Below are 14,105 nucleotides of genomic sequence, written 5' to 3'. Positions count from 1 at the left end.
GATAGAATCGTGACCACAATCCGGTCACAATTGTTTACGATCCTTTCCTGAGTTCATCGTCTTCCTAAATTATAGTTTGAGTCAGGACGGATGGTCGAAAGCCACTCGAAGGCTGCCTCCGTTCGACGCTAGACTGCTTGGCGACTTGCCCACCGCCAACGACCTTTAACCACTTATCTTGACCCAAATTATAATATAAGGGAATAGTGAACATGATCATAATTATAAATGATTTATCATTTAGTCTAATTTTCTACCCACTCTAATCCACTTTGCTATGAATAAGAAGATCTGTCCTCCTATTTACCAACTTTGTAGGATTTTTTTAATAAAAAATAATTTAATTTATTATAAAGGTATGATTTTAGTTTATTAAATTTATTATAATTGTTAAAGTATTTATGCAATTGGGCCAGTTAATCAAGTCAGGCCTCATTGTACCTTGCGTTTGGGTGGATTCCTAATAACTTCTACTAAATCTATCGAAAGCTTTGTTAAGTTCATAGTTCTAATTAGTCGGCTAGTGTAACCTCCCGGTGAACTCTACGTTCTCCTTCCCTTGCACGATCTCGAGCGATTAGGGTTTTTGCTGTTTCTTTTCGATGGCTCTCGTGGTGATCTGCGGGCAGCCTTGCAGCGGTAAGTCGACGGCGGCCGCCTGCCTCGCCGACGCTATCCAGTCCGTGGACGGTCCCAAACCGTCGGTGAGGATTATAGACGAGTCCTCCCTCCACCTTGGTCGGAACCAAAGCTACGCCGGTATCCCTTCCGCGCCCTTTGAAACATATGTGTGTGTCGGATGGTTTGTTTCTCCATCGACAAAGTAAATTCAATTGTTCCATTATTTTATGAATTAAACGGCGAAGAATAATTCTGGTTAAAGAAAATGATTCGAATTTTTGGGAATAAAACACACGAGAATATCATTGTTTTGCCCCCACGTTTTTGAGTGTCAATTTTTCTCGTTACATATTTCATGAATTTTCAGGTTTCAGAAATGCTTTATTTGTTATTTAGTATGATTCCTTGAATTTTATTTTCTAATAGTTTTTGTTGCAATTTGTATCCTCAAAAGGAAAGATGCTGAGAACTTCAAATTTTGTATAATGTACTCATTATTTGACATGCAGCTGTATAACAAGACAACATTATTTGTGTTATTTACCCTTAACTATAGATTTTGGTTCAAACTAACTCTATGCTATATCATAAAATTCAATTTCTAATGCTTGATTCAGAAATTTATTAACTAATTCATATGCTTCCTGTCTTTATTTGTAGATATGCCAATGGAGAAAAACCTGAGGGGTGTGCTTAGATCAGAAGTTGATAGGTCATTATCTAAAAACAACATCATAATTGTGGACTCTTTAAACAACATTAAGGTGAATGCATTATTATTGTGAGCTTAATGCTTGTTATCAAACTTGGCTAAACTGAGTCATGTCTGGACTTAGTATCTATTTTATCTTACATGTCAGTTTCTTTCTACTGGTTCACATTTTGTGTTTTTTTTTTCTTCTCTAGGAACAATGTACTCATTATTAAAGACAAGTGTTTTATCCAACTGTTTTGGAATCATTTTTCATGTGATAAAATTCGGTCAAATTTATAAGATGGGTTCTTAACTAGCATGATGATGTAGCACCATGAAACTCACCAAGGGTCTGCAACAACATTAAAAACGAGATGATCTAAACAAAAGAGTTATTATTCCTTTTATAGACCCAACAATAACCAAATCTACTAAAAATAAGGTCTAAAATAGTCTATTATCCTGAAAAATGGTCTAAATTTTTTTATTTTGTTATGACTAGTAAAAGCATGATAACAATGTTTATCTAAAAGTTAAAAAAAAAAAAACTTTAAAAACTTTGGTTCTTACTGTTTCCTATCAACTAGTACACGTTTGTGAACTTTCTCTCTAATTATGTTTTTCTAGTAGTATTCTTATATATTGTAATTACTCTGACCTTAAGTTTGTTTTCTGAACATGCAAAGTTGACTAAAGTGACATTAATTTTAATTCCACACCTCCCATCTTGTGTATTTTCTGCTAAGGGGACAGACATGCTCTCAATTTCTATCATCCTTAATTTTACTTATAACTCTCAATAAATTTTCTTGCATATGGGAAAGGTTATTCATGATAAAAGTTTTTCCTGTACCGTACTGTAGTATCCTCAGCCTAGTCTTATTCATTATTTCAATGCTTAATTCACAACTTCTAATGCAAGTTTAGGATAAAAGTCGGGACACATGGCTGACACATGCCTTGTTTTTTTTTTGTGTGTGTTCATACTCAGGGTTATAGATACGAGCTCTGGTGCCTTGCTCGAGCTGCTGGAATAAGATATTGCGTGGTAATCATTTATTAATACTACTCTAGTGAGCTTAAGTAAATTCACTATTTTAGAACAGTATTGCATAAATACTGAAAAAGATAAATACTTTGTTATGATTTTTTTTTTCTAGTATGTTTTTAAGTTACTCTCTTATCTACAAGAAAAATCTAATTAGGCTTATCTAGCCATATATTTGCTCATGAAATTCTTAATGTGTTGTTAGTTGAGCTGTGGGATGACTGATTTGATTTTCTTGTAGAATATTTTACAAATTAAAAAATTAATGAGAATGTTGCAGATTATTGTCTTTCCTGTCACTGAGAAGGACTGGGATGAAAACAAGAAATAATATATGACATTCTTATCATGATACTTATGTGTGGTTATATTCTTTGTTAGAATCAGGGAAATCCTTTCCTGTACCTGTGTTGACATGACACAGATACATGCATTAAAGTGAGATACATGCATTAAAGTGAGTCTAAGGCGGTGGGTTCCTTTATTTCCTCAAACAAATCTAGTAGAGGAAGACATTGGAACATGAGGGTAGGAGAATAGAAATAAAGAAGAAATGTAAAAGTGAGAAAGGAGGAAGAAGTAGAGTGGAGAGTTAGATCTGGTCCTCTGCTGCCATGTCTTGAAGCAAGGAAGGTATTGAGATCTCCTGGTCATGGATGAAGGGGAGTGCATCAGTTGCTTGACATGGGAGGTTGTCTGTGGTGGCTGGCTTGAGAGTTGAATGAGAAAATGAAGAAGGTTGTGAGGGCAGGGAATTGCAAACAATAGAATGAGTGTTATGTTGTCTATTGTGTCAAAGAAATCCTACTTATCACTTTTCTACCACTGAACTGGATCAGTATCTTTTATGCAGTAAAAGTTGGTTCAAGTTTGATTCACCTTAAAAAACCGGATTTGGGTTCAAGTCCAAAGTAAACCTAACTTGAGTTCTGACCAATTCAAGCCTAATTGTATTCGTTGAAAATCCATATTTCTTCTGTCTAGACACAAATAGTCCATTGAGAAACAAATCAACCCCCTGCAAATTGGGTTCAGTTCTAATTGACTAAATTCCAAAAATTTAACCCTTAATTAGCTAACCAAATATATCAATCTTGACAAATAAATTTGTTAGGTTCCCTTCCCAAGATTTGGAGCCTTTTTTGTTGAGCCTCTGTTCCCCATTTTGAGAAAATCACATGTCTAATGTAATCTGAGCTATATATTCCTGCAAGGGCGTATGCCGCCGTAGCCTGCGCTATATAGAATACATTGTTGGTTACCAAATTTCATTGATTATTTACTAGAGAAATATTATCAAATTTTAGTGAGAGTTGCCATTGCAGATTTGATTAATTAGGTTGCATATATATCTTTTGAAAATTCAGGCTTGTGTTTCTTTATATGAAAGAATTCCTTTTCGGTTTTCCCTTGCAGGTTCCATCTTTACTCTAAGTGCTATTTCAGAATTCTAATGAATCCTTAAATTTTATATCATGAATTTGTAGACAGATGTAGCAGAAGTTTTTTTGTTTTCATTTTATTTATCTGCTTTGCTGTTAAAGCAGTCACAACTAAAGATATTCTATCATACAGTGTTTAGGGAGATTAATCACTGATACAATTTAAATAAAAAATTAATCTTGCATCTTAGGCCAAGAGAAATCCTATGCTTTTCAGTTTTTCTGATAGAAGGCTTATACTAGTGTTGTGATTTTTCAGTTTCTTATCAGTGTAGCCTGTTGTCCATATTGAAAACGCCTTAACAATTGTAACTTCAGGTCTTCTCTGTCACTACCTGTATGCAATGGAACAAAATGAAGTCAAGACATGTTTTTCTATGATACAATGTTTTAAGGAGATTAATCATTGATAAAATTTAAGCCAAAATTAATCTTGCATCTTCAAGGAAAATGCCATGCTATCAGTTTTGTTGATAGTAGAAGGCTTATACTAGTGTTGTGATTTTTCAGTTTCTTATTAGTTTAGCCTGATGTCCAGATTGAAGATGCCTTAACAATTGATCTTCAGGTCTTCTGTGATACTGCTGATGATACCTGTAGGCAATGGAATAGAATACGGGAAGAAATGGGGGAATCTTCATATGAAACAAAGATGTGAGAAGAGATTTCTTCCTGTTATTTCATTTGTGCTTCATGATCATTTCATATACTATCTATATACCAATCATTATATTGATTTAACCTGTATGAAACAATTTAATACAAAAGTTGTAGATATTTCAATTCCTGAATTGTCTTATGTATGTTTTGTCACCAATTAATTTTGTTGCTGGTCTGGAACACTCAAGATATTTTCTAACCTGTTTCATTGTCTTTTCCTTTACACTTTGCCATCTGTTTACCACATCAAACACAATTATGAATTCAGAAATGTTTCTATTACAGATTTGAGGACTTGGTGCAGAGATTCGAGAAACCTGAAAGAAGGAACCGCTGGGATTCCCCACTTTTTGAATTATTTCCTTCTAAAGGTACTTGCTGCTTGTAAAAAATGAACTAAATATTTAGGTAACAAATTGACATATCTGTTTGTGCTTGATGGAGGACATAAAGAGCTTATTAACATTCATTATAAATCACACACAAGGGCTTTGTTTCACTGATTATGATTTAACATGGCATGATGCCAATTGACAACGTTTGTATTGTTGTGTTTGCTTGGAGGGGAGGAAGCAGAAGGGAAAGGAAGTAGTTTAACAAGGGAAAGATGAATTATATTATCATTCTTCTATTCTATCCATTCATCTTGTTTACTTGGATGAGACTGAAAAAAAAAAAAATCACAGCATTTGCATTTATTGTGCTTATTAGAGGCTTAAATTTCCTTTTGCTTCACTTCCATCTAGTTGGGTGGGATAAAATGAAGTAATTGGATGGAATTAAATTTCTTCCCCCTCTCCTCTTCTTTCCAAATATAATAAAGAAAACAATAATGCCATTTATCTTCCCTTCTACTTTTATTCAAGTAAACACTAACCTCAGCATAATGCAAAATCTTAAACAGGGTTAGTTTGTTTCTTTTGCAAGCAAACAAAAAACTCTTACTGTTTGTCATCGGCAAATTTTTTATTGCCTTGCATGGTTTCCATCTGTAATAGCTCTATATATAATGCAAAAGGACAAGAACCTAATTTTTGTTAGTCATTCTCTTTGTATTTTCTTTCCTAAATGTTTAAGCTTTTACTGATTTTTTCTATCTGTTCTAGATGCATTTGCATTGAAAAAAGTTTTCCAGTAAATGTCTTATCATGTATCTTAAAGTTTATAAATAGATTATGTTGTAAAGAGAACTCATCGACCAAGTTGTTGGCATATCATATTGTTGCTTTTCTTGCCTATCTTGAAAATAATTAATATTTTTTTCCTGGGTCTCCTTTAAGATGGAATATCACAGTCATCATCAGTAATTGTTGATGCTGTATCACATCTTACAAAAAAGATTGATTCAAAAACCCGAGATGTTAAAGTTCTTCAACCTACCATTGCTACTCAAACTGTAAGTATATTTGTATTAATGATGACATCTTGTACCACATCATATCAACAAACTGCAGGATTTCTTTTTTTCTTTCTTTTTTTTGATGAAAGATTTCTTTTTTCTTTCACTATTAGTGTTGGTGGATTCTGATTTTAAAAGCTATCCTTTTCTTGATATATTGGTTTATCATTATTGGTTCAATATTTCAATAACTGAACACCACAACTTTAGTTTTTTGGGTTGCATATTATCATTTCAGTCCTACACTCAATGAGCCATTGAATTTAACCAATGGCAAATCATGGACTTGACAATCAACAATTTCCATCAATTCATTGTCAACACTTCCATTATGGAGAGTTGATTGTGAAACAGGTTTGGTGAGTCTACGACACAAAAAGTCATTCATGTTCTGTTGCCTTTATCAAATACTAGCTGAAATTGTATGGTACTAGTTGGAATTGGAGCAGTAGATAGAGGAGATGGCAAGTGATTGAAACAGTGTTCCACAGTTTCTTGATAGATTAATCAACATGCATCTCTTCTTCCCACCCTTCTCTCCATTTAATGCCATTTTAGGAGACCATTTCCCCCCACTAAATTTCTGTATATTGAATAAAAACAAACCAAACCGGTTCAATTTGTTTCAACTCTGCACTAGCATATTGGTTGACCATTTATCACACTTGTTTATATTTCTATGTTGGGAAGTATTTAAGCTTATTCTTTTATGGATACCATGTTTCTCAACACATTAATCTGAGTTGTTTAATCACTAGGTCTGATGGAACAAACTGGAAATTATTTTCACTGGTGGACCTCATACTAGCTCAAAGGGAAAATAAGCATCACAGAGATGATTCAAAAATCGCATAGCATATATCCATCTCTGAGCTATCTTTGGCTTTGATAGTGATCTTTTTGCATTCATGATATACTGTCAGAGGGTTTACTACTGATAAACCATCCTCAACAGGACTTGTTTTCCATAGACTATATTAATCTTATCATCTCATTGAGCTCTATGCTATGTTATATCATAACAGTTTCTTTGTTCTCCATCTACCATTTATAATCTCCAATAATAGATTAACTCTTCTAACTATAGAATCTATTGGCCGCCATTGGACATGTCAATACCATCTCAATCTTTATTCATTTTACCATCTATTGAGTTATACCTAATTGTTCTCTCATATTAGTATGTTTTATTTTATATTTTCCAATAACTACACACATCCACGTTAACATTCTCATTTCTCTAGAGTCTAGATTAGTTTTTTATTTATTTTTTTATTTTAATGTGTCGCTTCTTTACCGATCAAGACTTATTCACCTTTCACCCAAATGTTATTGAAACGTCTTGGACTTCATGTTCATCTACCTCTTTTAGCTGGGTGTTATTGAAATATCTTGGGCTTCAATCACTAGGGAGCTTTTTTGTGAAGAAAACATCACTTGGTGTTATTCAAGAACCTGTATGGATGTCAGTGGTGGTGAAAAACCCAACTGAGCTAATCCAATAATTTGGATTTTATCCGTATTAGGTCTTAGGTATTTTACTTGGGACATTTAGGCTTGTGTAAGATTTCTGATCTTGACTTGAAGCCCGTCCTAATCTGGGTTTATTTTTTTTTTTAAAAAAGATAATATTTAAGTACCTATGAAAAGCTTAAAAATTGAAAAAATCCTGATTGAACTAACGGGCTTAATTGTGTTCTTGGAAGAGGAACATTAAATGGTTTTAAATTTAGATTTGGGATTTGTCCCCAAGAAATTCTGTACCTATAAAATTTCCAACATAATGCATCAGATAAAATGTTCAGGACTATGTAAGTAGGCAGTATGGCTACCTAACTAATACTTTGTTTTTTCTTATCTTTTTACAATGTATGATTGCATTGTTTTGTCGTAGTTCTGGTATAGATAATAATTACGATATTGATCGTCTCAATAAATCCCTTCGTAGAATATTCTATTCATTTTGATATTTGAAAATTTTTCAGGCTCGTGCAACAGATGCCAATTCCCTATACGAGATGGATAAAGCAACTCAGGTTCTTTTTCAAGACATTCTTTGAAAATATTAGAATATTCTGCTGGACTTTCTTGTTTTTGTTTGCAGGAGGTGATTAATATAATTGTTGAAGCACAATCTCAGGGGCTTGCAGGATCAAGTAATAGGATATCTATGGGCCATACCTTACCTGCCATATCCTTTTGTTAAATGTAGTTGTTGGTTAAACTTTTATACCTTATGATAATTTAGACTTGATCTCAATCTTGCCCAGCATATGATTCCTTCTTTTTTTCTTTTTTCTTTTTTCTTTTTTTTTGCATTTTTTCATTGATTGAGCATAGTTTCCTTTGTACAGAAGAAATTATTGCTAGCCATGTGACCTCGTTTCAGAATTTTGTTTATTATTCGGGTATGGTTTCACTTTAGAACATTGACCTGTCAGTTTGTCAACCTAGGGTCATACATAAGTAATTAATTCTCTATATTTTTATGGCAATAGAAATACATTCAGCAAGTCATTTCACAATGTAAAAATGCATAAGACAGTCATACATAATTCTTCACATTGCCATTACAATTCGTCATAAATAACGGATGCAGTATTTAGAAAAAACAACTTGAGTTGTTTGTGTGGGTAGTTTCCTAGATGATATTGACGAACATAAGTTTCTAGAGACATGCGGAAACTTTTGATGCTTATGGACACTTTGAACAATGCATCTATAACTCAGCATAAGCTACAAATAATTAAAATTTATAGTCAATGGGTCCTATTAGCATACCATCTTGGTAACTGATTAAACAAATGCTTAATGATAATATCATATTTGCAAATTTGATATCTAAAGGTTCAACTGATCAATTGGCAGAAAAGGTGAAATCATCACCTTGGTGACCCCTCCAGGGTGGCCCTCTCACACTAAAGGTTCGACTAATTAATTTATATTTTATTTTATTTTTAATTGGCACCAAGGATCCAGCTAAGGTTCAACTAATCAATGATTCCATTCCAAGTGAACAATAATATAATAATGGAAGATGTTAAAAATAAATTTCATGGTTATTATAGCAAAAGGTAATTATGTTCACCCAGACACTTCTAACAGTCTGTCTTCAAATTATACAAAGAAAGGTAAATCACGGGATTAATTTATAGCCGATCGTCAAATGACTAGGGGTTGAGAAAAGTTTTATTAAATTTCATTGTTATTAATCTTAGTGAATACATGACTGAATCATACTATTTCAAGAGAGAAGGTTGATCTTAGATTGTTTCACAGTTGTATCTTATTGTGATGATTACTTCTGATGATAAAATCCTTGACTTCAGTCTTACATAGATGTTCATCGACCGATTGGGTTGCCTGAGCTTCGCAGCCTTCGACGCACCTTCATTAAGCTAACAGGTCAATACAGCCTGAGCGGCCCTCCTCCACCATCAGACGCAGAGAGTGCAAAGAGAATGTTCATAGACTACTTAAATAGGGAAATCGGTGCTGCTTAGCACCATCCCCATTTTTCTTTTGTAAGCTGAGTAAGTTATTGGGACTTTTATGGTCACATTGGTGATGTTACAATTTTACAATTGTAGTCGAACTATTATTTCTACATCAAGGTAAAATGACTGTTTCATCTTTTGATGAATCTAGAGTCATCTTTGAGAGCATATAGACTTTTAATACCTTCAAGTGGAATAATCACTTCACCTTAATGGAGGTTCATAGGTTAAAATGTAAATTGAGAATATAAATAAATTCTTGGGATTACACTAGCTAGTCCATTTACAATTATGACATCTTAAAATCTCCAACTCCAAACAAGAAAAAGAGCAGTGAGGTAGATACAAAAACAAGGACAGGACAGTCAGTCTGCTTCAACAACATTTGCCCATCATTAATAAATTCACGAACCGAGATTCAGAAAAGCCTCATAAGAAACCTCTGCAAAATGATCCACCGGTCACACATCAAAACAGTGAGCATCCCTGTGCCTTCAATTAATGTCCTACTCATGCCCATTTTTATTAGTTGCACTGGTATAATATTAGCAATATATTTGCATGCAGGGGGATACGAGCAAGTACCCTACCCATGCTCAGCTAAGTCACTACTCCTGCAACAGGCCGCCCTCTCTATATATGCATCGCTGCAACCCTAGGTAAATCCCTATCTACGCTTAACACTGTAACACTGCCACCCTAACCCGAACCCTAACCCCTACCATCCTACTTACTCTCAGCCATGAATTCCACTTTACGCTGCTCAACCACCTCCAGCATGTGAGCCAATATTTGCCTAGTTAATTATATCATATGCACTACACTACACATGCATAGAGCATGCATGAGATGTGCACTTCCTCCTCTTTTCGGCTCTATAAATTCTCTCCTGCGATACGACGTTTGCATGGAGGTGTAGGGTTTCGTTCCTCTTGTTCTATCCCCATTCATTCCCTTTGGCTTGGTGTGCATTGTGCAGTGTCCAGGGGAAAGAGTGAAGCTGCCAGCATGATCTAGCTTTGAGTAACTGGAATCTCGAATGCATGCATTTGGTGATTTGAGGAGGTTAATTGTTGCTAGGTCATGCTGTGACAGCCTCACTTCTTCCCCCCGTTCTTGGACACACGTATAATTAATAAGAACATGAAGAACAATATAGCTGGATGCTTAGATCAGGTCAGGTGAGTTAGGTTGATGATCAGTTAGTTAGTTTGTGTTCTTTGTTTCCTGCATGTGTTTTTTTCCCTCAAGAACAGGATGTATATGTAATATATATGGACTTTTAATTTCTGACCAGAAAAGTGAGGATCCGAGTGGAACATAAACAATTCCTACTTGTGAAATGTGTAAAAAATGTCATTAAAAAAAATGCTTAATTAAAGATCTATTATTTGAATAAATATATCCATGTTGTTGTGCATTATTATGTCTTCATTGTTTAGAGAGGTATATATGATTTGTTAGATTTGATTTGAACTGAATTTACACTAAATCTATTTTTAATTTCTATCCATATTATTATATATATAGTTACATAGTAATTTATTCTTCATGGCATTCAAGCTTAATTGATCACTTTAATTTCCATAATCTCATGATAAGCCCAACATATTCAGCACAAATAAACTTAAATCAAACTATATATCTTTCAAAGATAATTAAGAATTGATAATGATTTTTTAATTTTTTTTAGATGAAATATTTGTTTATATATTTTTATTTTAAAGTTTATTTCTTTCTTTCCTTTTTTCATATTTTAAAAATTAATTTAAGAAAAAACAACTTATAAAATTTTCCCCCTTTCCTCCTCTTCCCTGTACGCATCACGGCGGCCCTTCGCCGCATCGCAACGCACCCGCCGGGGAGTCCGACACCGTCCCCCCGTCGGAGACGGTATGGCGTGGACTTTCGCAGCCTCGACCCCTCCCCCGGAAAGACTGCGGCGGCTGCGGAGGCGGCATCAGGGTGTCTGAAGACGAAGAAACAGCCCTGCGTCCTCTGCAGCACGATCTAGCCGAGATCGAGAATTTCATCCTACGACCGCGCCATCCGTGCGTTTCTTTTCACTGTTAGTATCAGCGATTTCAATTGTTTCAGTGCAGAGTGAATCTACGACTCATTGAAAATTCCCCTTTTCTTTCTAACCCCGAATTTCCTTATTTTGAGGAAGTAATTTAAGATCCCTATCCTCTTCGAGTCAATATGGTAAATGCATTCAACTCTTCTGAAATTTTGGGTGAAACGAAAGCTAAGAAAGTTTTAAAAAAAATAAAAATACTGAAAGTAAAAAAGAAAGAAAGATACAAAGAAAAACTTCCACTTGTCAATTCTAACATTAGCTATCGATGGGGGAAAAATCCTCATTTTTTTTTGAAATTCTCAATGAGTTTGTTCTCTATATAATTTATACACAAAATTTTCTCATTAGTTGTTCAGCTTCAAAAGACAGTCCTATATAGGCTTTGCTTAATTCTATTTGTAAGAATTTTAGTAGGCATTTCAATCGTTCTAAAGCTTCTTGGTATTGGTACTAGTCCTAATATATTGTTGTGTAACTATTGTAGGGACTTCCAGATCAGGGAATCAATTACTTGTAGTCAAATAAGATAAATTATCTGGCCAGATTCCAGAATCCTCAGAGAAGCTGATCCAAGGCTGACAGATTAACATGTTTTGAGATGGATATGGCCCCTGGCAACTTGGCAGTTGCAATTGTATATTTTTGTTGTTTTAGGCCTTGCAAGGCTTGCTGTAAGCTTTTGTTAGAAGGACGATCTCCATCTTGACCCAGCAGAGGTAAGCCATCTTATTACATTTTCAGTTTATCACTTGGATTCTCTGTCTCTCAGTTTATATGTTTAGTGTGTGTGTCCTTTCTTTGTATGATTTGCAAATGCTGCTCAGCTGAATATAATTTGACTGAAACTGGGTGTTTTATTTTTCATCATCATTAATCTCAAATAAGCCATTCATTCATGATGTATAAATTGACTATCTCCCATCTGATTTAGACAGCAATTATAACAGGTCTGAACTTTTCAGTCTATTTAAAGGTTTTGATTACTGTAGTTAACTTCCGTACAACTGCAAGAATGACAATTTTGATTACTTGAATTAACAGGAAAGCACAAAAACTTACAAAGTGAGTGATTAAATGAAATGGAAGGAAAACATATTATTGCATTTTTCACATGAAATTGATGCCTCCATTCGATCACTTTACTAACTATGTTTGCTTAGGAACTATGCTATTTTGAAAATTGGTACACAATAACATCTGCATTTGGTACATAGTTCCAGGTCAAACAGAAGACTGAGTTTTTGGCATTTGAGTATGAAACTGAGTGTTTTGTTTTTATTGGTATATTTGTATTGTGATGATGTCAGAGCCAAAGGAAGTTAAAACAAGAAAAGTGTTACAGGCATCCTATGGATTTATGGATATCTATATCTGTGTTTTTTGTATTTTGGATTTCAAATTTCTGGACAACATAGAATGAGATCCTTGAACCAGATCATTTAAATACCTTAGCTGCAGTTCAGTAATAATATTCAATTCGAGATGTTTGCAGTTTATCTTGTCTTTAACAACCATATACTATTCCAAAAAATTCCAGGAAGTCTTTTTAACTTTCTACCTGTGGCACTTAGCAACACTTGATAGTTTTTCCCTCTGGGGACAAAAATTCAAGCAGAAATGCCAATGTAGAAAGCTTGTTTTTTCCTCCACAATGAAATTTTCATATATGTCATAACCAAGGATATTCAATCATCATAATAAGGATTTATCTTGTGTTAATGACACAAACCATATATTAATAACATAACTGTTAATTTCCCTAGAATCAATAAACTATACAAAGAAACAATATTGACAACTATACGAGTTACTAGGAAATTGTGTTACCCAAATAGCTAGCCAACATATAAATTTACTGAATCTTGTACTTACAAAGCATGGTTACTTAGTATATTTTTGTTATTATGTGCTATATTCATTATCTAAGGAGAGTCTTAGTACAACGGTAAATTTGCTATTATGTGACTTTATGATAACAAATTTGAGTCGTAGAAATCACTTTTTTCAATGTAGGATAAAGTAACGTATAATAGACTTGTATTGTATGATCCGATCATTGTCTGAGACCTTGCATTAGTGGGAGTTTCATGCACCAGACTTCTTTTATATGTTATATTCATTGTTCAAAATTAAGTTCTTTGGGGTTACTTATGGAGCGTTTGGTTTGTAAAAAAAAATTTATTTTCTACTTTTTATTTTCTATTTCTATTTTTGTGTTTTCTAATATAGTTTTTAGAAAATAGAAAATACGTTTGGTATGATAGACTGTATTTTTATTTTATAGAAAAGAAAACTGGAAATGCGTTTGGTATGTTAGTATGGAAAATGGTAAGCAAAATAGTTATTCTTATTTAGAAAAAAAAAACAAAGATGAAATATTATTTTTTTAATATAGGAAATATCAGTTTCTTAATTGAAATGTTTTTTTAGTATTTAAAAATATCTACCAAATGGAGTGAATTAGTTGACTTGTATATAAATATAAAATCAACAAGAGGTTGAGTCTATTCCACTTTATATAAAAACTCTATCATATATTAATATATATGTCCTAACATATTGTTTTTAGTTTTACATATTCAAATATATTCAACATAAATACAAAGCTAATTATGGATGATGCTCCATATAATCATTCCACATATGACTTGCAAATTCATCACT

General features: G+C 33.7%; 1 protein-coding gene and 1 long non-coding RNA gene across 3 annotated transcripts; both read left to right on the top strand.

Moving 5' to 3' along the window:
- Nucleotides 1–487: 487 nt before the first annotated feature.
- On the top strand, nt 488–9,529 carry LOC122001328 (protein KTI12 homolog). Its single transcript, XM_042556017.1, has 9 exons — nt 488–759; nt 1,282–1,385; nt 2,307–2,363; nt 4,374–4,459; nt 4,751–4,836; nt 5,746–5,861; nt 7,850–7,900; nt 7,969–8,055; nt 9,200–9,529. The coding sequence occupies exons 1-9, from the start codon at nt 603–605 to the stop codon at nt 9,365–9,367; spliced, it is 912 nt and encodes a 303-aa protein (XP_042411951.1). The 5' UTR covers nt 488–602; the 3' UTR covers nt 9,368–9,529.
- A 1,623-nt stretch (nt 9,530–11,152) lies between these two features.
- Nucleotides 11,153–12,339, top strand: LOC122000056. Of its 2 annotated transcripts, none has more exons than XR_006116910.1 (2): nt 11,153–11,412; nt 11,936–12,339. It is a non-coding gene; the product is annotated as an uncharacterized LOC122000056 (long non-coding RNA). The 2 variants fall into 2 exon arrangements; XR_006116909.1 differs by having other exon boundaries at nt 11,926–12,339.
- The last annotated feature ends 1,766 nt before the right edge of the window (nt 12,340–14,105 follow it).

Source organism: Zingiber officinale, chromosome 7A (assembly GCF_018446385.1).
Source record: "Zingiber officinale cultivar Zhangliang chromosome 7A, Zo_v1.1, whole genome shotgun sequence".
In the NCBI taxonomy this organism is placed as follows: domain Eukaryota; kingdom Viridiplantae; phylum Streptophyta; class Magnoliopsida; order Zingiberales; family Zingiberaceae; genus Zingiber; species Zingiber officinale.
The sequence above is the reverse complement of the archived record's forward strand: the minus strand, read 5'-3'. Positions and strand labels throughout refer to the sequence as shown.